The sequence below is a fragment of the Corythoichthys intestinalis genome, chromosome 6, assembly GCF_030265065.1.
Source record: "Corythoichthys intestinalis isolate RoL2023-P3 chromosome 6, ASM3026506v1, whole genome shotgun sequence".
Taxonomy (NCBI): domain Eukaryota; kingdom Metazoa; phylum Chordata; class Actinopteri; order Syngnathiformes; family Syngnathidae; genus Corythoichthys; species Corythoichthys intestinalis.
Genome location: NC_080400.1, coordinates 35,504,498 through 35,532,439, shown reverse-complemented (window position 1 = coordinate 35,532,439; position 27,942 = coordinate 35,504,498). Strand labels below are relative to the sequence as shown.

Sequence of the window (27,942 nt, the reverse complement as noted above, 5' to 3'; positions counted from 1 at the left end):
ATGAACAGAATCGGTGACATAGGGCAGCCTTGGCGGAGTCCAACCCTCACTGGGAACGAATTCGACTTACTGCCGGCAATGCGGACCAAACTCTGACAGCGGTCGTACAGGGACCGAACAGCCCTTACCAAGGGGCTCGGTACCCGTACTCCCGAGGCACATGGTCGAACGCCTTCTCCAGATCCACAAAATACACGTATACTGGTTGGGCGAACTCCCATGCACAGAACATTATCTTCTGAAAGGCAGCTCTTGAATTGACTTTGAGCATGCCGCGTTAACTAATGTGTTCAGTGAGGCCAAAATGAACAGTTTTATTTAAAAATGTGTAAAACAAATACATGGACCATGAACACTAAAAAGGCAGCACATGATCAGTCGTACAGTATGTTACAAAAATATGCTATTTACTATTGTACATTATCTACAAGTGACTTAAACAATCCCCTCGAGTGTTCATAAGATTGTCTTCATTGTGCAAAAATTCAGATGTGTCGCGTAATCAAGTTCAATCTTTCTCCACCTTTCAACTTCATTCACTTGAAACAGCTGAACAGGCGGCCACTTCACATAGCGGCTTTTCATTGTACTTGTTCGGGCTTGGAGGTCAGCTGCGGCCTGCGATCACACTGGAGAATGTCAAATGGTAGCGAGGGGCTGGGAGTTGAGTTCAGATGAGTCGTGTGAAAGGAGATCTGGATGCCGCTGTTGTTAGTGAGTCCAGGCTGCTAGAAGCCAAAGCAATATGTGTCATCCTGCAAGATCAAGGCAAACACGCGCTGATTAGTAACATGGCTAAGCTGCACCAGACACAAGACCACTTTCAAGTCGGCTCTTCTTTCTCAGACCAGCTGTTCTTCGTGCACACACACTACACATGCTGTGTCACTCTACCCTTCTGCCAGCAACAGTGCCATTCTTTATCAGGGGCATGTTTTCAAGCAATACAGTGATCATCTTTATGTACAACTTTAGTGCACCCACTATTTCATGGTTCTTCACGCAATTTGTGGAATTTTTATAGTAAGACGAGTACAAATTTAGTTGTGTACCTCAGTATAATTCAACTTTGCCCTACAACATGCCAGTTAGTACTGAGGTCTCCAGGAAAATATGTAACAAGGCTAAACTTGAACCATAAAATCCATTTTTTGTTCCCCAGAGCACAGACAATTAGTATTGTAGGCTCTGTTTGTATGTGTTGCTGCTGCTCGTGTGTAAAAGTACCAGTTGTTTGAAGATTTAAATCAGGGTTCACCAAATCCAGACCTCTGGGCCACCTATCCTGTCGTGTTTTCTGAGTCTCCCTCCTCCAACAAACCTGAATCAAATAATCAGAATCAGTATCAGGCGTCTGGAGAGCTTGCTGATGACATAATAGGTCTTTTAGGGGAGAGAGACATTGAAAACACGAGAGGATATGTGGCATCGAGGCCCGGATTTGGTTAACCCTGGTTTAAATTAACATTAATGATTGTTTATGGTAATATTTTAGCAGTAAGCTAATCAACGACTGTTAGTCCATAGACTTCATAATGGTGTTGACAGGTCACATCGGCAGGGGGCCGCCCACATCAAGAGGAGATATTCACAAACACGCACACAACATTTGTAATGCCGGATTTAGTTAAAAAAGAAAGAAAGCTGTACCGCATACCAACAGGAATGATTGTCTTAGGAGTGATTTGTTCCAGGATTCAAGGTAATTATATTTTTCATACCATGCATGCATTTTGAAACGTTGTGAAAAAAAATCAATGGGAGAAATTAACTACTACAGACTAGCATCATCCTTCGACATATTTACGTAAAATAAATGCTACCTGCACGGTTTTTTTGCTTTTAACCAACAATCGAGACTGTTTTACGTCCATATCTAATAAGAATTCAGGGATTTAATCATTTATTCACAAGAATTTAAACGTAAAAAGCTAAGTATAACACCATATGCCATTTGTTGTGGTAAGGCGGCGCCACAGTGTGACATAAAGACGAGCAGCACATTCAACATATTTACCTAAATTCTACCTGCACGTTTTTTTGCTTTTAACCAAGAATCGAGACTGTTTTACGTCCATATCTATAAAAAATTGAAAGATTTACTAATTTATTCGCAATAATTTTCAACGTAAGAAGCCCTTTGTCTGTGCTTCCACTCGGTCAGCTTTGACGGAGATAGGCCCCCTGTTAATCGGCTCTGCACCCCGTGTCCCGTCAATACCATTATGAAGTCTATGGTTAGTCAAAGATAAATGATTTGGTTGTACATTTTGGCATTTCGATATCCAAAGTATAATTCTACTTTGTTTTAGCATGAATAAAGTAAACTTTTCCTGTGACTTGGATAAATATAATAGATAAGAGTGAGTAGAGTAAGTACGTTTCAACATTGCATTGAAAGCGTGCAGTTTTGCCAGATTGGGTGGCGGGTTCCCGACTAAATGTTTTTTTTTCCCCAAGACTCGAGGCGGGTGAGAAATGCATCAGGCGGGTTGTTAAATTTGGGTTACTTTTGACCAAATTTGGCAGTTTCTATTTTGATTAGTTTTAACAGTTACACTTGTTTGTCTACACCGTTAAGTTGTCCTACATTATTTGCTGACAGTATCATCTTTAATTACAAAATATTGAGACTACTGAACTGGTATTTAGCACCTCACAACGCGTAAACTGTGAACTGCATATAAGTTGTAAGTTGTAGGTACAGTCAAATTCAACAAAATAATGAAAAAAATGACATTGAAAAGCATTAGATGCATTGTAAATTTTTTTTTTTTTTGCATATTCAGTTGTTTTTTTTAAACGTTTCCTTGAAACAAATGGATTTGCTTCTGCTTTTGACACTAATGTAAACACTTTCCCCAAAATTATCTTTGCAATCTGCTCTGGAAAATATTGTCAAAGTTGTATTTTGAGAGTGATTTCTATTGAGAAAAATGTTTTTTTTTTTTTTTTAAAAAAAAAAAAAGCTTTTACCTACACTAACTAAATGGTCAGTTTTATTATTATTGTTGCAGATTTTAATTGACAGTTGTTGGTTCAGTAACATTCTCTCTGAATGTGGTTCAGTTTAATGTATGTTGCAGCATGAAATATGTTAAGTGTAAGCACAATGCTCTAAACTACTTTTCCTGTCACTCAAGTCATTTAGCACCTCACTTTGAGGAAACCCATGTCACGTCCAAAAAAAAAAAAAAAAAAAAAAAAAAAAAACCCAACACGCTTCAAACATCATTTTTTAGAAAGTGGGATGCTTCCACTGTCATCTCACCCTCCTTGGTTGACGGCGCCTGCTCGATTGGCTTTCCCCCAGGGAAGTTCTCCCTCAGGCCACACACTCCCTCATCATTTTCTGTATCGTGGAAACCCTCTGAAATCTTCTCTGTGGATCCACTCTCAGAGTGGGCGGTTACTTCTTCCTCCTGCTCACAGTTTCTGGTGAACATAAAATAATCACACTGAAATTATTAGTATGTTGGCTGCACCCCACCACAATTTGACTCCACGCCTTCTCTTTACTTCAAAGTTTCCAAAACATGACGTCAAGTTTAATTGCAAAACAAATGAGTGCAGAGGAATTGACACGAGTCCAAGGGAGCAACTCCAACTAGTATTTTTGTCTTATAGGCCTATATACTGTATATGAAGTGTGGTCAGGGTATTTGCTTGCTTAGCAAGCTTTGTGTTTATCTAGTCCTTCTAGAGAAATTTATATGGTGATTTGAGTCAAAATGGACTCCAATTGTCTCACTACAAGGCAGTCCCGTGTTATTGCTCCTGTCAGTACACGACGTTGCTCTGATATTACCTTGCCCTGACATTCTCTCTCCTGGGCATGTGCAACCTGTCGGCCATCTTGAAATGCAAACTATGGCAGCTACAGTAGTACAAAATACATCTGATTGCCAACACAATGAGATATGCTCTGTGATTTACCACCAACTGTAAAACTACATATACACATGATAAATTTATTTTAATGCATTAAATTGAGTACAAAGTTTTACTATCTGTACTAATTGTCCAGTACTCGGTGTGACTTTTTTATTACAGTGAATACTCGAATGAAACTAAAAATGCATCTCACCATCCTTTTTACTCACTTCTCAACACAATGCAATTTATTATATCAAACTTTTAGAGCAACTGCAGCTGACAAAAAGCACTTTTCATAATCATACAACTCACACATAAGACAGCAATGTAATTTTGTAGCAACCTGAAATTATTGAATATTTTTATTCTTGTTTTTAAAGTTGTATAAGACCTATTATAGCTATCTGAAAATCCATCAAACCTACTCAACAAGATGAAGTGAATTTTGCATTATTGCAGAACAATCGTGTAGGCAAACTGGGGTATTTTTGTATCTGCTATAGACCCTACCCACCGACGTCACAAAACCACGTGCTCGCTGTATGGTTCCGCCCACTTGTCCGTCATTTTGTCTCTGTATTAGCATTGGTTTCAATTGATCGAGGAATTTAAAATGCATTTCATGGAAGACCCGGTGCTTTCTGATGCCGTGAACTCACTGGATGTGTTGCATAAAAGGCGTTATGTGGAAAAGCTTCGTTCTATACAGTCGCCAGATCCATATTTGATGCCCAAATCGATGTTTTTCGACCCACTGTCTTCGCCCTGTCTGCCTGACATTTGCTACGCTGATATTTACAATTATCTTGTCCACAAAAAATCAGCCTATTCTCACGAAAATTTGACAAACTTCAAGAGCTTGGAGGCTTATAAATACTTCGTTGCTGGTTGGGTGAAACAGGTCCTTGTCCACGAAAATTCGGCAGGAATCTATCTTGTGCTTGGAAAGGTGAGTTACGAAATTTTCAATTCAAAATCTTTTGTTATTGCTAACATCCACTGTCAAGTCTAATGTATTTCATGTCGTTTGTCAATGGAGTTAAGGCTTTTAATGTTTATATGGTTTAGCGATAGCACTCTCACTACATACGTTGTATACGTTGTGTATGTTGTCGGCGATTAGCCTAGCAATGATCTTAATTGTGGTTATTTGTCAGCCCAAAACCCTCTAAGTATATCTTAAATGCATCTTACCGGATATAAAATGACTACTACATAGTCTGTGGTGATTTTTTGGTGCCCAGTTTTCACGTCGAATTGCAGCCGTCCATTTCGCTCTCCTCTTTGGATCCCTCGGAATACGGTAAAACTTCAAGTCTCTCCTTCCATCTTCTCTGTTAGTGCAACCAACAGCCACACACGCCTTCACCATTTTGATTATTAATGTTAAGGAGCAGAAAAACACGCCGTAAATAGGAGGAATGTACGTAGCCGTAACAGGTTAACACTATGTTTTGACGGACAATTGGGCGGTACCATTCAGGAGAGCGGAGTTGTGACGTCACGTGGGTAGGGTCTATAGCTTCATGGTGGCCGACGGGTTGCGCATGCGCAGGACAGTAAGTACGGGCACGAGAGCTAGCGTACTGGCTGCTCCCACCTCATCTGCAAAGGATTACCATTTAATGTACTCTGAACAATCACTTCATCATCACTAGTATTGTCCCCAATAATGATGAAAGGAACAAAAAAAAAAAAAAGGTTTTCTAAACAGCTTCAAGTGTACATTTTAAAATACTTCACAGAGAGCCCTACACTTCACTCTATTAAAGCATTTTGTGATTGTCAAGGAGGAATGTAAATTATTTCAGCGCAAGAAAACAAACAACCTACCCTAATTTTCGCACTATAAGGCGCACCTGACTATAAACCGCAGCCCACCAAATTTGGCACGAAAACGGCATTTGTTCATAGATAAGCCGCACTGGACTATAAGCCGCAGCTGTCCTCACTGTATCATGGGATATTTACACCAAAAGATATTAACCGGTACAACCTTATTTGACAGCGGCATCATACGACCGACTGTCATAAGACCAAATGAACCATGATTAAACTTTGAACCAATTAGTGCAAAGCTTTATTGCTTCGAGAAGCTTCATTTGGCCATCACTGCTCCCTTGGGGGAGACAGTCAACCTCTGGTGCCACCTGCTGTTGACTGTTGTCACCCAACATGCCTCTTAGCATGCATTGCAGCGCTACAGATGTCAATAACAATCAAAAATCATGTTCTGTGCTAGATATTTCTTCAGTTACTGTTCCAATTGTTTCATCAATTGCTAGTTATGGTATTTGCTAACACTTTATTTGACAGTGGTGCCATAAGACTGTCATTATTACACAATCATAATTATGACATGTCTCTGTCCTGAGCATTCATGAATGCTTATAACAGATGTCATTAAGTGTTATCCGGCGAATGATCTCACATTTGAATGGATGCAAAAGTTCCAAGATGGACAAAAATTGAGTTAGTGACATAATTTGCCAAATGACAATGACATAAGCATTCAATAATGTCCATGATAGTGTCATGTCATAATTTTGATGGTCTTATGACAGTCTTATGACACCGCTGTCAAATAAAGTTTTACCTAAGAAAAATCAACAAATAAGCCGCACAGGACTATAAGCCACAGGTATCAAAATGAAGGAAAAAAGTAGCGGCTTATAGTCCAAAAATTACGGTATATAAGCCCTACAATATTTTGTTTAGTAATAGGTTTTTTTGCACTCCTCACCTGTCATGGAGGCCAGTGTAAAAGCAGGAGCGTGAATTATTCAGGCTGCAATGCTCCTCACAGCACATTGATGGGATCATCAGAACTGGACCTAAGCAGAACACATATAAACAATAGTTGTGTCTACATGTTAAAGCATGATGAAGCCATGTGACACATTTGATTCATAAATCCTATGTAAATATCACATGATGTGCGTACAAACCAGATACATGAGCAATGATGCACAAATATTAAGATTTCGTGGAAAATCAGATGATGGCATGAATCAAGTAAGATAAATGCCTTTTTTGAAATTGTTATATTTCAGCATATATACTGTATGGTAACATATTACGGTAGGTTTAAATCGCATTTATACAAAATTAAATTTCCCACCAAGTACGAGAGTTAACTCCAGCGTGTATAGTGTGTCTAGCGGTGGGAAAATATGTGGTGTGTTTTTTTTTCTCTCTGGCAACTGTGTTGAGAAATAGTGTATGTATAATGTAAACATATGAGTCATACACACGTGCTTTTTATGGAAAATAATCAAACTAATATTTTGGCTTAAGGTTATCATGCTGTCAGAATCTCCTATCAGCACATGCCTAGTCCTATCTGCCTTTTTGAAAAAAATATTCATTTACTTACATTCTAAAAATATTCTTTCATGTTTGTTTTTGCTAAACGTGCCCTCATTTTCTTTTTGGTCAGTAGTGTGTTTCTGCCCAGTCTTTCTTATTGTTGGGTCATAAAGAATTTAATGCAAAGGAGTTCTACAGTTCTTTATAAGTTGGAACCCATCTTTTGTGACCTCTTGGGGTGGTGTTGTTTCATATGAGTCATTTTTGTTGGGTAAAATGACCACTGTTTCAAAGGTGTTCCAACTGCTCATCCTGGTTTTGAGGCTTAGTAGCTCCTTCCAGATGTCACTTACTTTCTTATCTGTACTTTAATTTCCTTTGTCCATAGCATTTATCAGACCTTTTTGGTGAATTTAATTTTTCACATTTTGTATTCAAGTATTTGCTTGTTAAATAGGTCTAGAGGTAAGCAGGTCTGTGTATGGTCCGTCAAATTTAAGTCAACTTTCCAAAAAAATGCAATCAGCAATGTTAAATTCATTAGTGCAATTCATTTAATCACACATGACTAGATAGTTATATATTTTTTTTCCCTTGGTGAATATAATCACCATTTAAAAACTAAACTTAAAAAAAGTTGGGTTAATTTTGTCTGCTGATTAAATTTGATGAACATTAAACAAAGTGGGAAAATGGTACAACAAAAATAAGAATATGAGAAGGGGTAAATATTTTTTAACGGCACAGAATAGGTATCTACTGTCCAGCATACCACATGCGTGTCCGGGACCAAGATGACACTGGCAGCAGGCCCCCTGAGGAAACTCTTGGAGCCAACGCTGGTCCAGGCAGGACAGCTCATCCCAGCCATACCGACAGTCCTCAGACCTCAAAGATGCCGCTGGTTAAACAAGTTGAACAATTAACATTAAGACGCATATGACATAACTTGGAAAAGAACTGTTAATACGTAGTGTTGGACTCACCACTGGGTTTTTTCTCCAGCAGTTGCCTCTTGCAATAGATGACACACAGTACAAGCAGGGCTAGCACCACTGTAGCCAGAGCGCTGCAGATGACAGCAGCCAGGGCCATGTCACGTGGACTGGTCACCGGGGTCAGAGGCACCAGGTTTACCCTCCCGCTGCCTGCATATACAGTTTTCAGTCAGTGCGACTCATTTGGCCTCACATTTAATAATATCAAGAAGGGACTGGTTGGCATCTTTAGAATTCACAAAGACAAGTCTGCATGTAAGCACTATATGGCTTTTGTTTCAACGCAGTCTGTCAAATTTGCTGACTCAAAGACCCTCCACGCACTTCCCTTGATGGACCCAGGAAAACGTGTTCAAACAAAAAAAACGCTCAGTTCTCATCTTGGTTTAATGCAGCATAACAAAACGGCCGATACATGAACCAACAATATCTGGAAAGAAATTCCTTTGCCGAACTGTCCCCTCAGGTAAACCTACGTATTGCTTTCCTTTGTTGTGTGAGTGCTTTAAGACAGATTTATTGCTACATTTGTGGACTATTAAGGATGTACATTAAAGTGATTTGTTTTAACTGCAATAGTCAGCCAAAAATGTAGATACAGATGATTGCTGTACATAAAAGGGCGGTTCATATTAAACGTTTAGTTTCAATACAGCCACATATATAGATATATATTTATATTTTTAAGTACTTGATTACAAGTGGCTGAAAAGGAACCTATTATTGAAAATGACTCAAGTAATACATAAATCTATATAACTGAAGAGGGTCTTAAAGTATTTTGCTACGCACATGTTACAACTCCTCAACCCTTCCAGTATTTGAGTTAACAGTTCACCTGAATGTGACAGGCCTTTGGCTACAAACATTTTCTCTCTGATCTTTATCAATACTGTAATTGAATTTCTACAGGTAGTGGATGGTTCAGAAAAACGTGTGTGTCACATGATATTACATGAGACATACACTTCACTAGTTGACTAGACAGCTCCTATAGACATTGCGCTACGGTCTTTCGTAGGGGGCCGTGCCAGGCAGACCATCTGGAAGCTTTCACTGCGATAAACTCAAACATACGCATTCTAACGCCGGATTTAGGTGAAAACTGGACAAAAGTTTTAGTGCATACAAGCAGGCAGGAGTGTTTCAAGAGTGATTTAATCGAGGATTCAAGGGAATTATAATATATAATAGCAACGTGCATGCACTTTGAAACGAGAAAAAAAAATGAAATGAACAGGAAAAAATTTGCGAAACTTTAGCTTGAAATATTTAAGTAAAATGAATTATAACTGCCCGTTTTTTTGCTTTTAACCAATTTATTTACAAGAATTTTCAAATTAAAAAGCTCTTTGTTTTGTGATGGCCGCCATGTCGGATTCCGTATCCATACACAATAGCGTAACTTTATATTCAAATAATCAGGTAATTTTCAGCCAACTGCCTGTTTTTTGGCAAAATGATTGTACGGTGACCTTGAGTGCCAGAAAGGCACCTTCAAATAAAAATGTATTATTATTAAAAAACTAGTAATTTAGACATTTCAGCGTCCATTTAAAAAATGCGGCTTCTACGTGTTTTATTTTATGTAACATTTCAATTTTAAAACGATGAGGGTCAGGTAGCCGACAAGACGTGCTAAGGCAGTAGTGACATCGGAATTTAACCTACATAAGTTGTGTGTGTTGTACATACAAAAATGCAAAATTTGCTTTAGTTGAGTAAAATTAAGATGATTCTCCATGCTTTCCTCAAGTATTAAGATTCTGATGTGAAAATTGAGTGATTTATTAGCTGTCGAAAACATGTCAAAATCGCACTAAATGAAAAAAAAAAAGTCGCTATTTCGGGCAAAAACTTGATATGATGTGTTAAATATTGCTATTGATCCTAAAAATATAGGTGTTTATCTCTGCATTTGGTGATCTTTGTGCATCTAGCGTAAAATCTGAGAATTTTATAGCCATTAAGTTTTGTTATACAAAAAATAATCAGGATTTTATTAGGGAACGACTTTGATTTTTTTTAATGCTCATGGAGACTCATGTATGCCTAAGGGAGGTGCCTGTTTTGGTTTTAGGTCGCTAGCGGCTTTCGTTTTGGAAATATTTGAATTTTAAGTTTTTAAAAATAGGCCCCCTACGGAGCAGCCCCGCGCCCCCTTTCCTTTCAACAGATAGTGAAGTCCATGCATGAGAAACACTGATCTGTTAGGGAAAAATAAATAAGAGGCTTTTGATGAAAAAGAATGTAAAAAATTATCAGTGTGGGCAGTGTTTGCTTAAAACTCACAGACGCTACACTGAGATGACAAACTGTCAACCTGTTATTATTAATACATAGAACAATTCACTCTTGAGAGATGGATCATTGATCTTTATGTGACAAGTGTGTTAGATGTGACTATTGTCTAGGTTGAAACCACTCCATCCAACAGGAACATCATCTGCTCTCCAAACACAAAAGGAAGTCTGTTATCAGACGCCAAGCAGCTGCAGCAAATAAACACTGGTCCATTGAAGACGGCTCACCTGCTGATTGTATCTCCACATAAACCAGCCTACCAAACCGCAGTCTTTCTCATGGACTCCCCCGCCTCCAGTCTGAAGCTTTGATTTGTGCCTTTGCACACACTTTAAACAGAAGCGAGCGCGTTTGACCCTGAACTCAAAAAGAAGGCTGTACATTGCTTGCTTTTACGAGGGGGCATTCCTCACGCTAACCCCTTTTGACTTGGTTAACATGGTCGTAAAAGCAACACTGGAATGTTAGAAGGCTTTTAGCAGTTCAGAATTATGTAAATATTGACAACAAGCAATAATGCTGACAGACCACAAAACTTAGTGCAGTTACAATCACATTAATAAACATGTACTCATTATGCAATTTAACACTGCAAAAAAAGGGGTTCACAATATTCACAGAGATGTAATGGATGACTGCATATGAGCATGTTATCAGCTTTTTTACTCCTGCATTTTGCAAAACATGTAAAAGCACTGCAGGAAATCTTGTCCACCAAACTTGCAATTCAGATAATAACCTAGGGATGTCCCGATCCAGGTTTTTGCACTTCCGATCCGATACCGATACTGGTCGATACCGGCCTATCTGAGCATGTGTTAAAGTTTAAAGTTATTTAGCCTCCTTACTTAGTTGTCAGACTCATGTTGAAAAAGGTTTTAGTACTCTTGATAACAACTAGCCAGCTGAATTAGGTGAGTTTGAATAACACACAACGGTTGGTAACAAGAAACTGACCTGTTTATTCAGTGACAAACACAAAACATTATAAATAACAAACAGAAATGGCATAGTCGGTAAAACATGCAAATAATATTGTAAACTCTCTCAAAAAAGCAAAACACACAAACAACCTCAGTGGAAAATCCCACAAACCCCCCAAGTTAGATGCTTTTAATGTTTCGTGCATTAGTTACAAAAATTGTATAAAAAGCCTCTCAGGTTTAAATAAACGACTATTTCAGTGTCAAGTTAAATTTTAAAACAGTAAATAAAATACTCAAGTCCCCATTCTGTATCAGCAGCTTTAAACTACATTCAATTCATTTAATTTTGCGAATCAACTGTTAAAGTTGTTAAAATTGCTCCCGTTATTCCATAATTTCCCTTCTGTCTACTTTCGACATGTGAAAGTTTTAAAACTGTTTTGAAGATAGATTCAAGTCATGATTTTGCCGATTTAGGAGTATTTTAGATAAAAAGTTAATTAGGTTCGCTTGGAAGGTTCATAACAGCCTACTAGGGAAGTCTCCTGCTTTAAGATGGCGGCTGTTTACTAACGCAACTAGTTTTCAATACTTCAATGTTGCTAACACCGTTGAGTCTGTCATTTTGCATCTAGTTCTATATACTGTACATATGATATCTATTATCTACAGTAAAACGATGTTGACGTAGTTTGTAGCAGCTGTCAGCAGCAGTCAGGTATTCTTGTGTTTTTTTATCCAGCGGCATGAGTTGAGCTAAAGTCGTGAGTTGAGCATTGGCATTACCCGGGTCTATGAAAAGCATGATGTTTACTCTCGGGACGCAATGCGGTCTGTTTCTCATTGCGTCCCGAAGACCGCGTTGTGTATTAGTTCCGCTTTACTTGACATATTTCAATAATCGGAATTTGGATGTTTGTGAATCTTCCACGGCCGAATCGCTCAAGGATGTAATGGCGGCTGGGCATGTTGTATCGTGGTTCTAAGTGTTGGATGGTGCGTCTTTACTCACGAGAGATAATGGCTCATCATCCAGAATGAATTCTTCAGCAATGACTCTTGTTATTCCCTGGGCTTTGGGACTGTCGAGTGCCAGTTTGTCACGCATAGCAAAAGTTTCTGCCAGTGTTAGTTGCGTAGGACCTTTCTTTTTGGCTTCGGTTTTCTTAACATACTTCTTATATTGGTTGTGGTGGTATTTCGCTAAATGCTTAATTAGGTTGGTTGTATTAAAACTTCTTACAGCTTTACCACCACGCTTGACTTTATTGTGGCATATGTTGCACTCTGCCTCTTCTTCTTTGTCGTCCTTTAAGGTGAAATGATCCCACACAGCTGACATTTTTACCGATAAAGTCTCTCGGTAAATTGGGAGACGGTAATGTAAATGTAGTGTGTTAAAGGTGTGCCGTAAAATGCGGACTGGATTTTCGGGAAACCGTAGCAAAAACTGGAATGGATTATGTAAATCGGTGCGCTGGAAAACCCGTACCGGACTTTTAAAAAAAAACTGGATCAGAAGTCTGGGAATTTTTCCGTGTTGGCCGATCCGATACCGATTTTTTTTCCCATATCGGCATCCGATATGATCCAAATATCGGATCTGGACATCTCTAATTGTAGTAGTCCGCTCATCTGGTTCCCACATTTGGTCACGCAACAGTCTACATGTAGAGGACTTAAGAACAGAGAATTCACATGTTCTGTTAGCAGTAAATGCTCTCAACAAGGCCCCCCCCCCCCCCCAATTTCTTAGAAGCACACGTTTTTTGATATGTGCTGCTGTTATCACATTTTAGTACCAGTAGAATGTATAATTGTAGTGTGATGGCCAAGCAACATATAACTGACTTTTGAATAGTGCGAAAGCTCTTTTTACGTTTTAAGGCCAGGCCACAAGAACAAAAATGTTATATGGCTAGATCTTAAAACCTTAGCCATTTTATGACAGCAGAAACTATAACTCCTATTTGATTATTTCATAAATCTGACAATAATCCAAGTATATGTCTGACAAAAACAACACAGATCCCTGAATGCTTGTATGTACAGTTATGTCTGCATGCTAGAATGTGTTTGTATAGTCTGCAATGCTTTACTGTGACAGTGAAAAAATCAGCAGATGAAACCCATTACACAGGCTTGAGGAGTCCATAATGCACAATCTTTTTTCCACTTGGCCCAAAAAGTCACTGGGGTAAAGGGAGGAGAAAGAAAGGAGGACTACTTTTAAGATTTACAGCCCCGCCAGAGGGTGACGGCTTCCCCTGCACAGCTGCAAAGTTGCCGCAGGCCAGTGAGGCCTATTAGAATAATCTAGCCTTTCTGTTTTCACCACCCTTTTCCAGATAACATTGGAGGGGGGCATCAAAGCTTTCAAACAGTTGGAATCTCCACTGAGAGTCCCTGTAGGAACTTACTGCCAGCTATGCTCTCACACAATGGCTGTTTTGTTTTGCAGGACTTCAACAGTATTACAATTGAACGCTGCATAGCTAGACTGTCAAGAGGCAAACATCAAACTGTGCACAACAACAAAAATTGACAAGAACAGACTTTAAGCAGAAAAAAACGTTTTTCCAACTAATGACTAGAAAACAAAATGGAACCTTTTTGGGAGAGTTGTGCGACCTTCCAAACTGGTCTGCATACAGTATATTTAACACGTTGGCGCTAAACTTGGACAGGACTCTGAAGCAAAGGCTTGCCAAAAGCTCCATCGGAAACTGCCGCCATATCCTCTACAAACAGGAAGTCACACTCAATTACCACAGGTTTGAGTTCACTTGCGTCTTTGTTGATGTGGAGACCTGAAATCATTAACTAGCTTAATGGCTTGAGGAGAAAGGATAATTGAATCTGAGGCCGTGTGGAAAGTTAGCCTTGCCTGATCTCTTGCCGCCTCTTCGTGTGGCTGACTTCCACAAAATATTCTCAATGAAAAGCTTTCAATTCCTATGGGTTGCAATACAAACGAGCAGGATTTACAATGAATAGAAATTGCCCTGAAGTCATACTATTTGGAGTTGTTTTCAGAAATAATCTATCAAACACAGTATAATATAAAAGTGAGAATCTGATGGTTGTTTTGAGCTTTTTATTTGGTCAGTAAATTGACGAATGAGTAAAGTGACATTGTCAGCGTCATGTAGAACGGAAAGCAAAGTGCATCGCTGTTGAGGGTATAACTGTTTTAGATACCTACCTCTCAGGGCAAATGCATTAATTTTGCCTTTATATTTTGTTCCTCCACTCCGTAATTAAAGTTAAAGTAGTAATGTGTCATTCATTTTACCCGGCAATGACAAGTAAAGTGTTAGGAATGAGAAAGGCGCTTACATTGAGGCTCATACTGAGGCGGAGGGTCTCCACAGGGTATACACTCCATGTCTTGGAAGCCACTTAGTTTCGTCTTCCTGTAGTATCTATTGAGAACACAACACAATGTTAAAACTTGTATGATTACAGTCACATCCAATATTTTTCCCAGATTTTTTGTTTTAGAACTTTCCCCTTCATGTGTTATAACACAATTTTCTAGGTGGTATGAAAACTGTGCCCTCACCCAGAAAGGCACTCGCCACACACAGCATTGCTGGTGGTAGAACAGTTGTTCTTCTGGAATCGGTTGATAAGTCCACAGTCCAGACAAGGCTTACACTTCTGTAGACTCCGGTCTTCTTTGAAGCGGCTGGTCCTGCACGCCACACATTGGGCATCCTCTCCATAACCAAAGCCACATTCCTGGAGGGATTAAAGCAAGAAATATCCCTGGTAAGAGTTGGGGTTGGTGCAGCTGCTGAGTAGAGGGTTTGAATGTGGACTAGCAGGGGTGCTGCATTAAAGAATGATCTTGGCTCATGGGATCAGAGGAGGACAATGGCCTGCCTCTTTCAAGAGTCTATCTTACACCGGCAATATTCTCCCCGACTCTTTCAAACTGAATGAGCAGCCTTTCGTGAGAAGGCCTAGAAAGGCCGTACACTTAACTAATAAAGGCCCTAAGACATTCCCACCGTTGTATTATAGCACCGTTATTACTGTGTTTGTGTGACTTTCCCTTCAGGCATGCATACGTTTGGGTATCCCATTGATTTAGAGCCCACTACACAGAGGAAAAAAATCAAGAAAGCCACAAGAATGATGGAGGTACAGTGGGGCAAATAAGTATTTAGTCAACCACTAATTGTGCAAGTTCTTCCACTTGAAAATATTAGAGAGGCCTGTAATTGTCAACATAGGTAAACCTCAACCATGAGAGACAGAATGTGGAAAAAAAGAAAATCACATTGTTTGATTTTTAAAGAATTTATTTGCAAATCATGGTGGAAAATAAGTATTTGGTCATACCAAATGTTCCTCTCAATACTTTGTTATGTACCCTTTGTTGGCTGCTCCAGAAGGATAAATTCTCTTCAACATATTCGTGCATCTATTTTCCAAGCAAATTTGAGTACCAATCATGGCAAAGCAAGTTCAACATCAGTCCCCAGGTTGCCAGATTGTAATGACAAGAAAATGGATGTTTGCATAGATAAACGGCAATGCGCGCCACATTATTCACGATGCTCTATTAACAACGTATAAAATGAGGTTGCCAGATTGGGGGCCCCCTAGCTGTATTTATGTCACACTGCTGTTGCCATAGTGTGCACTTCCTGTGGGCGTGGTATTACAGTATAAAAAGGAATCTCTGTTATGTCTCTGATATATATGATGAGAAGCACACTGAATAAAGAAGTGTTTTTCCACTCAAGTCTCGGCCTTACATGTACTTAGATCAGGGTAGTACATAACACTAGCGGTGGCCCTAAGCAGTTGCATAGTCTGCGTATAGGCTGGGCCGCTATACCAAATTGGCCTAACATTTTATTGTCAATGTAGATCCAGGCTAATGTGAGATTAGGACACACCGAGTTGAGGCTTGGGTGATACCATACATTGACAGCTGCCCTCCTGTTGTCCAGTGTTGCACAGTCAAGCTTTGACAACACACAAGAAAGGAGGCGCTCATAAATCATTAAAGTGAAGGTCATCTTCGAACTGCGCTTCCCTTCTCTCCTCACCCGTGTCCCATTTCACTGCCCGGGCATGCTGTACTGCTGGAATGTGGGCACAACAGTGTGGTATGGTGGTTGGGGAAGTAAGCTGGCAAGAAATGAAAAGGGATTTTAGAGCAAAGATGTGATGGCAATATAGAGGAGGAGGAATTCAGTACTCAGAAAGCAAATACATGCAAAGCCAGCAGTAAACCCTCAGGACAATCCTACCCTGAGGTGCTCTAGCTTTGCATGGACTATTGCAGCTGTTGTTATGAGCGTTCCATTTAAGGCATTGCTGTCCATCAGGGAGAAGAGCGAGATGGGAGAAAGGTTGAGAAACAGAAGGTGACTGATGAACGATACGGACTAGGGGTGTAACGGTACACAAAAATCTCGGTTCGGTACGTACGTCGGTTTTGAGGTCACGGTTCGGTGAGAAAACAAAATGCAAACAATTCAACAATAGGAACATTAGCCTATACAAAGCTAGAAATCTGCTCAAAAAGTAGCGGGTATTTAAAGATAATAATCCAACAACAATTTGCCTTTCAGACCCCGCGTATTGGTCAGCTTTGTTTCTGAAAGAAAGAAGAAAAAAGAAGTCCAGTGCTAAAGAGAAAAGCAATCCCAATGACAAATATTTTAATATGTATTTTACAAATGAAATGCCTCCATGAATCATTTTTTTTCTTATGAACGGTTTTCAAAAGCTTTATTGGTGGATTTTCTCAAGTTAAAGCGCCACACAGAAATTAATAACTTAATTGTGTAAGCAGGATCTGTGTATTATTCTTATTATTTAATTGCAGATGTTTTAGCTCATTTCAATTTATTTTATTTAAATGGGCTATTATTTATGTTGTGTTTATATTTTACAAATGTGATGTAGTATTCATTTATATTGTATATTTTATGTTGTATAACTTTAGTTCCTACTTGTTTTGTTGTGGTAGGAGGGTTTTGCATTGAACACGGGGCCTTGTTGGTTATTATTATAGCAGAGAAGACAGCAGTAAATCAACAAAGACAAGTCAACTGTGCCCCGATCTACCACTCCAGAGATCTGATGGACTCAAAAAGTGGGTTACGATTGCATATTAGTTTGAAAATCGACTGGATCTACCGTATTTTTACACACGTGGCTTCCGGTCTGCCCGATCCTAGCTAGTAGTATTGACGCAGGAAGGCCGCGTCTCGCGTCAAATAATAAACTCTGCCATTCTTTTCTCGTGCGTCGCGTTGAGCCGCTTCTGGGACGTGTCTAATTAACACGCGGCCGCACTGCGACTGGTGTGCATTGGCTGATTGACTAAAATGCCCGCGAGGCCACGTTGTCACGCCGTTGACGTTTCTGGGTTATACTCTCCTACCGTGTTGGTCCTCATTATAGTAGAGAAGACGGAGTAAATATAATCTACACAAAGAAACTGTAACCCGATCGACTCACAGCCTCGAAAAGTAAGGGTTACATTACGTCAGAAACTTGTTCGGTACGCCTCCGTTCTGAACCGAGTACCCCGAACCGAAACAGTTCAATACAAATACATGTACCGTTACACCCTTAATACGGACTGAAAAAGCTATATATGGATGACGTATTTGGCTGCAGCTGCTACAAAAAGTGTGTTTGTGCTGGCAGGTGATACAAAATGGTAGGAAAATCATCACTAGTGCGTTTCACTCCCACAAGAAGTGCCAGCCCACTGGCTTGGCACTGGGACAAGCTCTGGCTGTGGGGCACCGAATGGCAGTACAGGGGCCTATGTCACATACAGTGGATACAAACAGTGCCCAGTGCCTTAAAACAAAAAGAAAATGAAGCCAACTTCTGCTTCTCTGATCCCAGAAGAGCTGAACATCAAAAGGGGTGATCAGTGTCCTCTTTCATTCCATCTAACAAAGCCCACAAGAACTGACACCCTGCACTCCAACTAGCTGATATGACACTACACCCAGTGATGAAAATTATCAGCAACACATGATGAGAAAACCAGCTACAACATATGGAGAGGTGGAACTGAAAATGGAAGTGAGGGACAACGTAAAAAATTTCCATATCAAACTTATCCAAGCATAGATTCTGACATCTAAGAACAGAAAACGATCCCCAGATTGTTCCCAAAAACGTTTTGGTCATATATAACTGGTATGGCAAATGATTAAAGAATATAATATACAAATTCAGCAGGCAATTCAGAGACCCAACAATTCTTATATAAGCAATTAATATGTAAAGGAAGTCATAATACCTACCCTTTAAAAGTCCGTGTTCTGTTGCAATTCGACGTAATTTAACAAGAGATGTCTCTAAATACATTTGTCCACATTGTGTTCTTGTTTGATCTTATTAGGCCAATATTAACAGCAATATAGAGTAGGGGGAACAAAGCAAAGAATGTTCACACAGACTTATTTGTGAGATTAGCTAGGAATCACAAGGTGAAGATCAGTCATCTGATTTGGTAATGAGGCAAATGTGAACTAAATGTTAGTTAAATCTGAACCGTTATCCCCTTTCCAAAATTGCAGATCTAATAAGACTATCGTGTAATGCTTCTGTTGCTAAAAATGTGTGGTTTTCTATAATTAAAAAAATAAAAAGCTATATGCCCTGCCGGTATTATCGAAGGAGGAAATGTTAGAAGCTTGCTACATACTACAAGATGTTGACACATCAAAGTAATGTGCCTGCCTTTTTGGAAACTGGCTGTTTTCCAGTGTGCACTAGAAGAAAATTTGTTCCCTGTCTTTCACGCTTGACATACACAAAAAAAGAAATGATTCCTCCAACTATGTGAACAAGAGAATGAAATCTGGTCAAGACAAAAAGCTTGCTATGGGTGTTTCCTCTCCGTGGGTGGCTCTTTTTGCTATTCTTAGTGGGAAGGGGCTAATTGATGTTTGCCAGCTTCAGTAAGGCTTCCAGAGGCAAACTTTCACTGCTAACTGGAGCACATTCCTTTGAGATCTCTATGGCAGCTGCACAGGGGGAATCCAAAAGTCTGGTTCCCTACTAAACAGTCACGTCTGAATATAGACAGACTGTCTTGGTTACACAGCTGAAACTAGAGGTCGTTACTTGCGAAACGTCCTCCGAGGTAGGTTTGGGGTCTCTCTTGTTAGTTAACTTTCTGCTACCTTCAGAGAAAGAATGAGACAGCCAATTATTAACCGGGACTCCAGGGTCCTAGCAGCATTCGTGCCTATTACAGCCAGCAGAGGCACATCAAGGTTACTGAAGCCTATGACAAAGCAGCTTCAATGCATGTGTGCAGCATATGTCAAAGAGTTTATTTTCACTAGATCTTAATGCAGAGGTGCAATTTACGGTATGTCTAGGCCCTTTTGCTGAGTATTGAAAAATTGTGACCGTTGTGTTTAGTTGTATTTTATACATAAATTCAGCACTACTCTGAAAACCCAGGTACTTGTTGTGTTAGAAAACAAAAACAAGACACTAAACACTGAGCTGAAGTTAGTGGTGCAACGATTAGTCGATTAACTCGAGTAATTAGATTAGAAAAAAAGCTTCAAATCATTTTTTGCCGCTTCAAGTAGTCGTTTAATTAGAGTGGCGTTGTAATGGTTTGTTTTGAGAGTGTATGCATTTAGTTTTACTGATTTGGGTGGATATACTGCCCTTTAGTGGCAACAGTGAAAATGACATAACTCATTTAACATGGCTAAATTCAGCTGCTCCCTGTTAAGACCAACATAAGGTAAGTTTTTTTCTTTGAGCTAATGTGTTTTGATATGCATTTGTAATTTAGTTTATCGGTATATTTAGCCATTTTTTGTTGGAATATGTATTTGAACGATTTAAGGGCATTGTTAAAAAAAAAAAAGTTATGACATAGTGGTTTTCATCGCGTTTAAGCTCGCAAGATTTTGCTACACAAGTTAGCCAATTGTTCTCTTGTTGTACTTAGATCCTAATTTATTTATTTTCTTTATTCCTTTTGAGGCAAAGTTCAGGTATTTTGATTTATTTTTAAGTAATTGAAAGTACCATTTTGCATAGTTTGAAGAAACCCTTGGGAATTTTATTTTGTATTCACATTTACTGCTCTTTTGAAACTGCAATTTTTAAATGTTCCTAATCCGATTACTCTATCATTCAAACTAACTAGTTGCCAGATTAATCGACTACTAAAATAATCAATAGCTGCAGCCCTCACTGAGGTCATACAAGATTTTCTACTTTTTTAGAAAGAACAGGTTTTTCTACATGTACAACTACAAACATTTAAACCTAGGATTTGATTGGAATGTAACAGTCAATAGGTGTCACCTAAAATTAAACTACAAGAAGCACTGATGATGACTCAACCAGTTTGGAATCCAAACAAGGACAACATCAAGTCCTTCTGACGGAATAATTCTGATTTAAAAAAAAAAAAAAAACACTGGGACCTAAAAAGGATGATTTACGATTTTTTTGGGGTGGTTCTTTTTGGCCAATCTTGACTGTTGGGAATAATTTACTCAGCTGTCCATCACTGCTGTGTTGTTTTCATCAACGATGATGATAACGAAAATATTTCAATGACCGCATTTTTCATGACGACGACGAGACGATAATGAGCTGAAACATGTTTTGTGAGACTAAAACAACGAGCCTAATGCCAGTTTTTGTCTGACGAGACGAGAATGAGACGAAAATGTGCAATAGTTTCCCTTACATGTTCACAATATGTAACATTTTATGTGTAGTTAGCCTGCATTGTAGCAGTGTCTGTTTGTGCCACTCATGTGACGTGCTGCCCCCCCCCCCCCCCCACACACACACACACACACTCACCAGTGCAGTGCCCTATCCACTCTCAAGGCTTGCACATATAGCAATATTTGTTTTTTTAATCTTGGTCAGAGAGAATATACAATGTTGCTTTTGTCTTAAAGGTCTGTGCTGAATGATCATCACACACTAAATGTAACCCGTAACATTAGCATAGCATCCACGTTTGTGTTACCGTTAGGCTAATGCTAACGGCGAGCATCCTCTTAAGGTCTCCGACAACTTTTTTTTATAAACTGTTCGTGGCATCCAGGTGGGTATAATTAATCGAAAATAATGTACTGTTTTCCTGCTGAGTGTGTATTACCACCAAGTGGGCGTCGTCCTTGGAGACACTACAATATGTGCTCATCTGTCAATGTGCATTCGAAATAGTTGGACTAAAACTGGACAAAATTAGTCTTGAGTTTTTGTCAACAAAAATCAGATGAAGACGAACACATTTTGAGATGACTAAAATATGACTAAATTATCGTCTAAAAAGACTAAGATGAAAATTAAAAGGGCTGCCAAAAACAATACTGCATCACTGTCTGCACTTTAAAAAAGTACAGGTATTGCTGCTGTCAAAGAGGAAAGCCCTGACTCACTAACCTTACCTGGCACTACAGAGGTCTGTTGATACAAAGTGCTCAATAACTGACTCTAACTGTCTATAATGTGGGAGGGAAATCATGATCAACTCAACAAGCTTAGGCATGGCATCAAACAACGGAGACAATGACTTGGAGATGGTGCCACAGGAAAAAGGGGAAACAACAGATGCCATTCAGCTGGAGGTCAAAAGTATGGGTGTGACTAAATAAAGACAAGTCGTGTTGGACTAAAGCTAATAACAGCTTGGCTGTTCTCTTCATGAATGAGAGGAAGTCATTAATAATAGTGTTTGTCTGGATAAGTAGAACTTTTCAAAAACATTATTTTCGTGAACTCAACTATTTCCCTTTTGAGGAATCCGACCAAAATTTATTTTGCATGCAGCGGAAGTTGTGAAAGCAGAAGTGTAATGGAACCAAGAGGTGGAATAGCAAATGGTCTTCCAAAAATATTTTAACTCAACCTTTTGATAAAACACATACAAACACGTAGGATTTCCACCCCCTGACCTTTGATAGCTCCTGTCCTGCATCGCATTGCTTGCAGGGTTTACAATTCCCAAATGAGTCCTTGTATTCCTGCTCTCTGCATTCCCTGCTCTCCTCTTCAGCCCATACAGGAATCTGTGCAAGACAAGACATTTGGTTGAGGACAGGTTATTCCTGCATTTTATCACTTTTAACAATAAATGTCAAATGATTAATCTGTATGTCATAATTTTAAGATTTAAGAGACACAACAGGGCAATATAGCTGATGAATTCATAATATCACTCATAATTATCTTTTACAAAGTATTTAAAATATATTACCACCAAGTATGACAGCAACTTGAAATGATGCTAACACTCACTTACCAGAGTTGAATGTAGGAGCTGCACAGAAATGACAAATGAGATGGTGTTTTGAATCACCCAGACCATTGTAGGCATGTAGTTAGTACCTAAAAAAAAAAGGAGAAACGTCGTAATTGGAATTTAACTTTCTGTGGAATGCTCAGGGGCGATGAACATGTCCTTACAGGGTCCAATCAATTTTTAACAAGACCTCTCATGACCATGTGTACATGCTACATTCATGACAAAATAATGCAATGATTTAACTCGTTTTTGGTTTTGTATCTTATGAGTATTGATGGGTCACTTCTACAGGATTTCTTTGTTTTGTAGATCGGATCAAATGCTTTCTTGGGTACAAGATGTTCCAAGCCGTGTAGATTCCGTACCCCCGATTTAAATATGATGTACCTCTGCCGCACACAGACTACAGCACAGCATGAATAGATGGATGAAAGATGGACACAAGATGTTTTTTAAGAAAGTTAGTATTTATCACTGTTGTTAGTAACAGTTTGTTAGCTCCAGCTAACAGCAGAAAGTCCCATGTAATAATGAACCAAATGCTCTATGTATAACAAATAAGAACCTGGCTTACACACTACAGATACGCTATGTGCAAGTCTTACCTTTGTTGTTTTGCGTTTAAAAGTTACATCCTAGCTATAAAATACGCTGCTACTTAGCTGCTGCTAGCTAATTGTCTGAAATGCATTGTGAAGGAATTGTCTGAAATGCATTGTGAAGGTCCTATTGGAGTTAAGTGTGCACTCTTTTTACCACTATATTCGGGGTGACTTCCTTCTGGAGCATCAGCTGTGTTTCTCACTTAACCCACAGATGAATACAGAAGCTGAGCTCATTCACGTATGATTATCATCAGTGGACAGTGTGTGGGTAAGGCAAAATTAGCCTGACACAGATATTACTTAATTCAAGTAATTTGTAGTATTTTTCAGGGTTTGGAAAGCCATTTTTGAAACATATATGCCCAAAATGTCATTTGTGTAACTTTAATATTTTGGATTAAACAATTACTGTGTTGTGAGCGAATGTCATGGCATGATTACCCTCTATGATTAAACATACGTATATATGGCGGAAAACAATCTGGTGACTTGAAGTTCCGCTACAAGACCCCCAATTTGGCCAAACTTCAAAAATGTCTTATATGCATATGTGATACATCATTTTAAAGCATAAAATCTCAATTTTCTGGGGGACGTGAAATTTTGAACAGGAGGGCATTTTTAAAGAAAAAAAATTTTTTTTAAAGCCCTAAACCACAGGTGTCAAACCGATTCCAGAAAGGGCCAAGTGGGAGCTGGATTTTGTTCCAACCGATAGCGCACAGAGAGTTTAATCAATGAACTTCCTGCTGAAACAAGCAGCACCTGACAAAGTTTAACTGATTACACATGTAAAAGATCTGATTGGTGAAAAGGTTTCCTCTTCATTGGTTGGAAAGAAAACCTGCGCCCACTTGGCCCTTTCTGGAATCGGTTTGACACCTGTGCCCTAAACCCTAACTCCAGGTGAGAGGATGAGAGAGCATAATTAAAGACACCGTGATTTTACGAGATATCATGTAGGTACCTTGTTTCGATCCAAAAACTCTATGTAGCATGTCTCACCAAGTGTGAAGACACAGCTGTGAATGGCCACAGCCAGACTTTTTGGGATTTTATGGGCTAAACACGGTAATATAACAAGGGTTGCAATGCAGAAATTGCAGACATCAAGGTGTGGTCGAGGTTTTCTTTTTCAAATATTTACACTTTTAAATGTTTTTTTTTCCCCCAATTTTTCTTTGTTTGGATCGATTTTCATCTAAAATATCGGGGGAAATGCTACAGTAAAAAATTTTATACAATTAAGCGATAGTTATGAGGTAGATATCCGTGATCTATTTACAGCCACTATTTTTTTCATCATGAGGTAATTTGTTTAAAAGTTTAAAATATGCGAGTGAATAATTTTATAGTCGTTTTTTTTTTTTTTTTTTTTTTTAACTACATATTATTAGACATCAATTCATGATTCTAAGCTAAAAATTATAGCCGTTTCGAATAATAAATATAATTACCTTCTTTTTATGGCCGGGTTGAAACAAAAGCGGTTGCGTGGTTTCTGAAAAGGGGGGTCTCCAAGGTAAAACAGACAATTTAAAAATTGTTCGGGGGCTTCATGCGCCATGAAACTGCTATGGCAGCATATACACATATCGTTCTATCAAACACAACAGTTCTTTCGGTAAAAAATACAGCAGTTTATTTTAAAGAGGCGCTCCTCTTTAAAAGAAACTACTGTATTTTAAGCCAAAACAACTGTTGTGTTTGATAGAACAATATGTCCGTTTTACCCTGGAAAATCCCATTTAGAGACGTCACCAAACCGCTTTTGTTTCAACCCAGCCATAAAAAGAAGGTAAGTAGTTATATTTATTCTTCAAAATGTCTGTCATTTTTATATTAGAATCATTAATTGATGTCTAATATTTCGTTTAGAAAAATAAACGACTTTAAAAAAATATTCACTCACATATTTTAAACTTTTAAACAAATTACATCACAATGAAAAACAAAAACAAAAAAAGTCACGGATATCTACCTCATAACTATCGCTTAACTGTATTTTTTTTTGTTACGGTCGCATTTTCTCCGATATGATAGATGATAAATATTAGATCCCAAAAAAGAAAAATTGAAAAATAGCATTTAAAAGGGTAAATATATGAAAAAGAAAATCTCTACCACTACTTGATGTCTGCGATTTCTGCATCACGACTCTTGTTATATTACCATGTTTCACCCATAAAATCCCAGAAAAATCCAGCTGTGGCCATTCACAGCTGTTTCTTGGCACTCGGTGATACATGCTGCATGGAGTTTTTGGATCAAAACAAGGTAAGTACGTTATGATATCTTGTTAAAATCGTGGCGTCTTGAATTCTGCTCTCGCGTGCTCTCACCTCCAATTAGGGTGTTGCTGTTTAAAAATATGTTGTTGTTTTTTTAAAAAAATGCCCTGTTGTTTAAAAATATTCTTTCCCCAGAAAATTGAGATTATAAACTTTCCAATGATGTATCACACATGCATATCGGACAATTTGGAAAGCTGGCCAAATTGGGGGTCTCAGAGCGGAACTTCAAGTTGCCTGAGTGTTTTCCGCCATATATATACACATATATACACTGTATATAAATTATCAGTCTTTGTTAACTGTTTGTGAAGTTTTAGTGCGTGTACGATACGTTCACATACATCCTCAGTAACTCCTGGGGGCTAAGCCCCCCTGTCCTTAAAACTTAGTGACGCCACTGAGAAAACGTACAGTACTGTAACATGTTTGAAACCTTTTTTCGAATATTTCATATATTTTTTCGGTATCGGAATGGGACTCGGTATCGGCTGATTCTCAAAGATTCTCAAAATCAGGTGACCCAGACTTAGGTGCAAAAATATGCGATCGGGACATCCCTACATAATATATATGAATTAATTGTCGGGTCCCCACCAAAAAACATTATGATAATTTATTATATTTACGTGAGCATTCAAGTGTTGGAATTACAAAAAAAATGCTTACTGAAAAACATTATTACTATTAAATATAACTTGTGTTGCTTTACTCCACCTCATTTCTTTTTAAACTGATTGTTTCTTTATATTATCAATAAAACCGCTCATAGGCAAAGCTATACAACATCTTGATGTATGTTGCCGTTTCATTGCACACAAATCCATATTTAATTAACAGTTGCAATTCAAATCATTGTTATAATTCGACAGATAATAGTCGGTTATGGTGTCAGAAAACCTACATGTATTCCCTAAAAAAGTTACGATTTTAGCAACAGGGAATCACGAGAGAAACTTCGTAAAGTGAACGTTTAATTAATCCCTAATATAATGTTGGATCATGTTAGGCGATAATTGTTTTTGCAGTTTGGGCTCGTGTGTAGACATGATTACTTGTGGTGTTCAGCCGCCTAGTTAGTACAAAACTGTGATTAACTCAAGGGTAGAAAAGACTGAATTAATCGTTTTACCTGCTACACACCAGCCTGTGGGTCCAAATTAAAATCCGGATGTCGTTATGTTCTGGTGTCGCTCACCGGACCACTCAGCACGTCAGCGGAGTAGGCAAGCTCGCGTCTCTCTCCTTCTGCAATGCTGCACATGAAAGCGGTAGGGAGGACAAACTCAGGGCCCAGATCAAAGGCGGAGCCGAGGGGGGTGTCCTCATCTGATCTGAGATCAGCGCGTTTGCAAACCAGAGCGCAGATATCAAAACAGTTTTTGTTCTGAAACCAGCCTATCACAGAGCTCAGACAACCAAACGCATGTATTACTGAAATTTTGGGTTGAGTTACTGTTAGTAGTGGGAACCTCTTGGTGCCTCATAATACGATACGATTTGATACAAAGCTCACGATAAGATGATCTGATGATATATCGATACATTGGTCAGGAAATCATTCTAGGATATTCTACAAAAAACTAATAAACAGAAAAACAAGCTTCTGCTGTGAATTGGAATGAGTTTATCACTAGTAGACGTCCAGTTCATTCGCTGCCACCCTCCCACTTCAAATGTATTGAATGTCTATGGCCGTCAGTGGCAGCCAATGCCAGGCAATGAGTAATTTTGTGCATGCTAAAGTGCATGTGACATGAAAAAGCTTGTTTATTTCAGAATACACGCGGTATTTTATGCTCCTGAATGATATGGACCGCTTGGATGTGTGTGGAAGTGATCGCTATATTTATTTAGTTTTTTGAATCTTCGGTCTTGCATTGAGGAGGAGGGTGCTGTGACGTGTACGGGTGAAGGCGTCCTCTTTACTAACAGCCGTACTGTTTTGTATGAGGACTAAGGATTCAGCTGATTTTGCGGATTAATACGTTTATTTTTCGCATCACGCCAGCCAAACGGCTGCAGAAAAATCTTGCTTTATGAGGGAGAGGCGTGTGCGCCTTTTTGGAGTTTCAAAAGGTTCCCATTGATAGTGGATATTGGCCAAGCCCTACTACTGTGGGACCATTGGACTTACGAGGAAGGGAGTAAACATCTTGTTTTGTATTATGTCAAATATTAATACAGCGATTACAAAGTAAACACTACAAACTTTCTTTAAATAAAGGACTACTTACATTTGATCATTGATAGGCATGTAAAAAGCTCTCCTCGTGCACATTAGCTGCACGTTAGCTGCACAACAACTGCAGCCGCCCTCCTCGAGGGAACAAACTG

At 38.9% G+C, this 27,942-nt stretch overlaps 1 protein-coding gene across 3 annotated transcripts; it reads right to left on the bottom strand.

Annotated features, from left to right (window-relative positions):
- Positions 1-321: 321 nt before the first annotated feature.
- Positions 322-26,926, bottom strand: LOC130917267 (tumor necrosis factor receptor superfamily member 19-like). Of its 3 annotated transcripts, XR_009063439.1 has the most exons (11): positions 26,738-26,921; positions 22,707-22,792; positions 22,360-22,473; positions 14,979-15,157; positions 14,753-14,838; positions 8,172-8,333; positions 7,958-8,086; positions 6,620-6,710; positions 3,272-3,435; positions 1,228-1,321; positions 322-755 (listed from the first exon to the last, which is right to left on the bottom strand). XR_009063439.1 is itself a non-coding variant. In XM_057838506.1 (10 exons), the coding sequence occupies exons 2-10, from the start codon at positions 22,779-22,781 to the stop codon at positions 751-753; spliced, it is 1,005 nt and encodes a 334-aa protein (XP_057694489.1). In that variant the 5' UTR covers positions 22,782-22,792; positions 26,738-26,921; the 3' UTR covers positions 322-750. The 3 variants fall into 3 exon arrangements, 1 of the variants encoding a protein (XP_057694489.1); XM_057838506.1 differs by lacking the exon at positions 1,228-1,321; XR_009063440.1 differs by lacking the exons at positions 322-755; positions 1,228-1,321; positions 3,272-3,435 and adding exons at positions 5,075-5,239; positions 5,353-5,481 and having other exon boundaries at positions 26,738-26,926.
- Between the last annotated feature and the right edge of the window lie 1,016 nt (positions 26,927-27,942).

Bases quoted from the DNA above. Each gene is read 5' to 3' on its own strand.
- LOC130917267 (XM_057838506.1), bottom strand. From the start codon at position 22,781: ATGCCTACAATGGTCTGGGTGATTCAAAACACCATCTCATTTGTCATT. The intron at 8,087-8,171 runs GTGAGTCCAACA...TTGTTTAACCAG, and splicing joins GCTGGAGAAAAAACCCAGTG to CGGCATCTTTGAGGTCTGAG. The intron at 6,711-7,957 runs GTATGCTGGACA...TGTTCTGCTTAG, and splicing joins TGGTCCCGGACACGCATGTG to GTCCAGTTCTGATGATCCCA.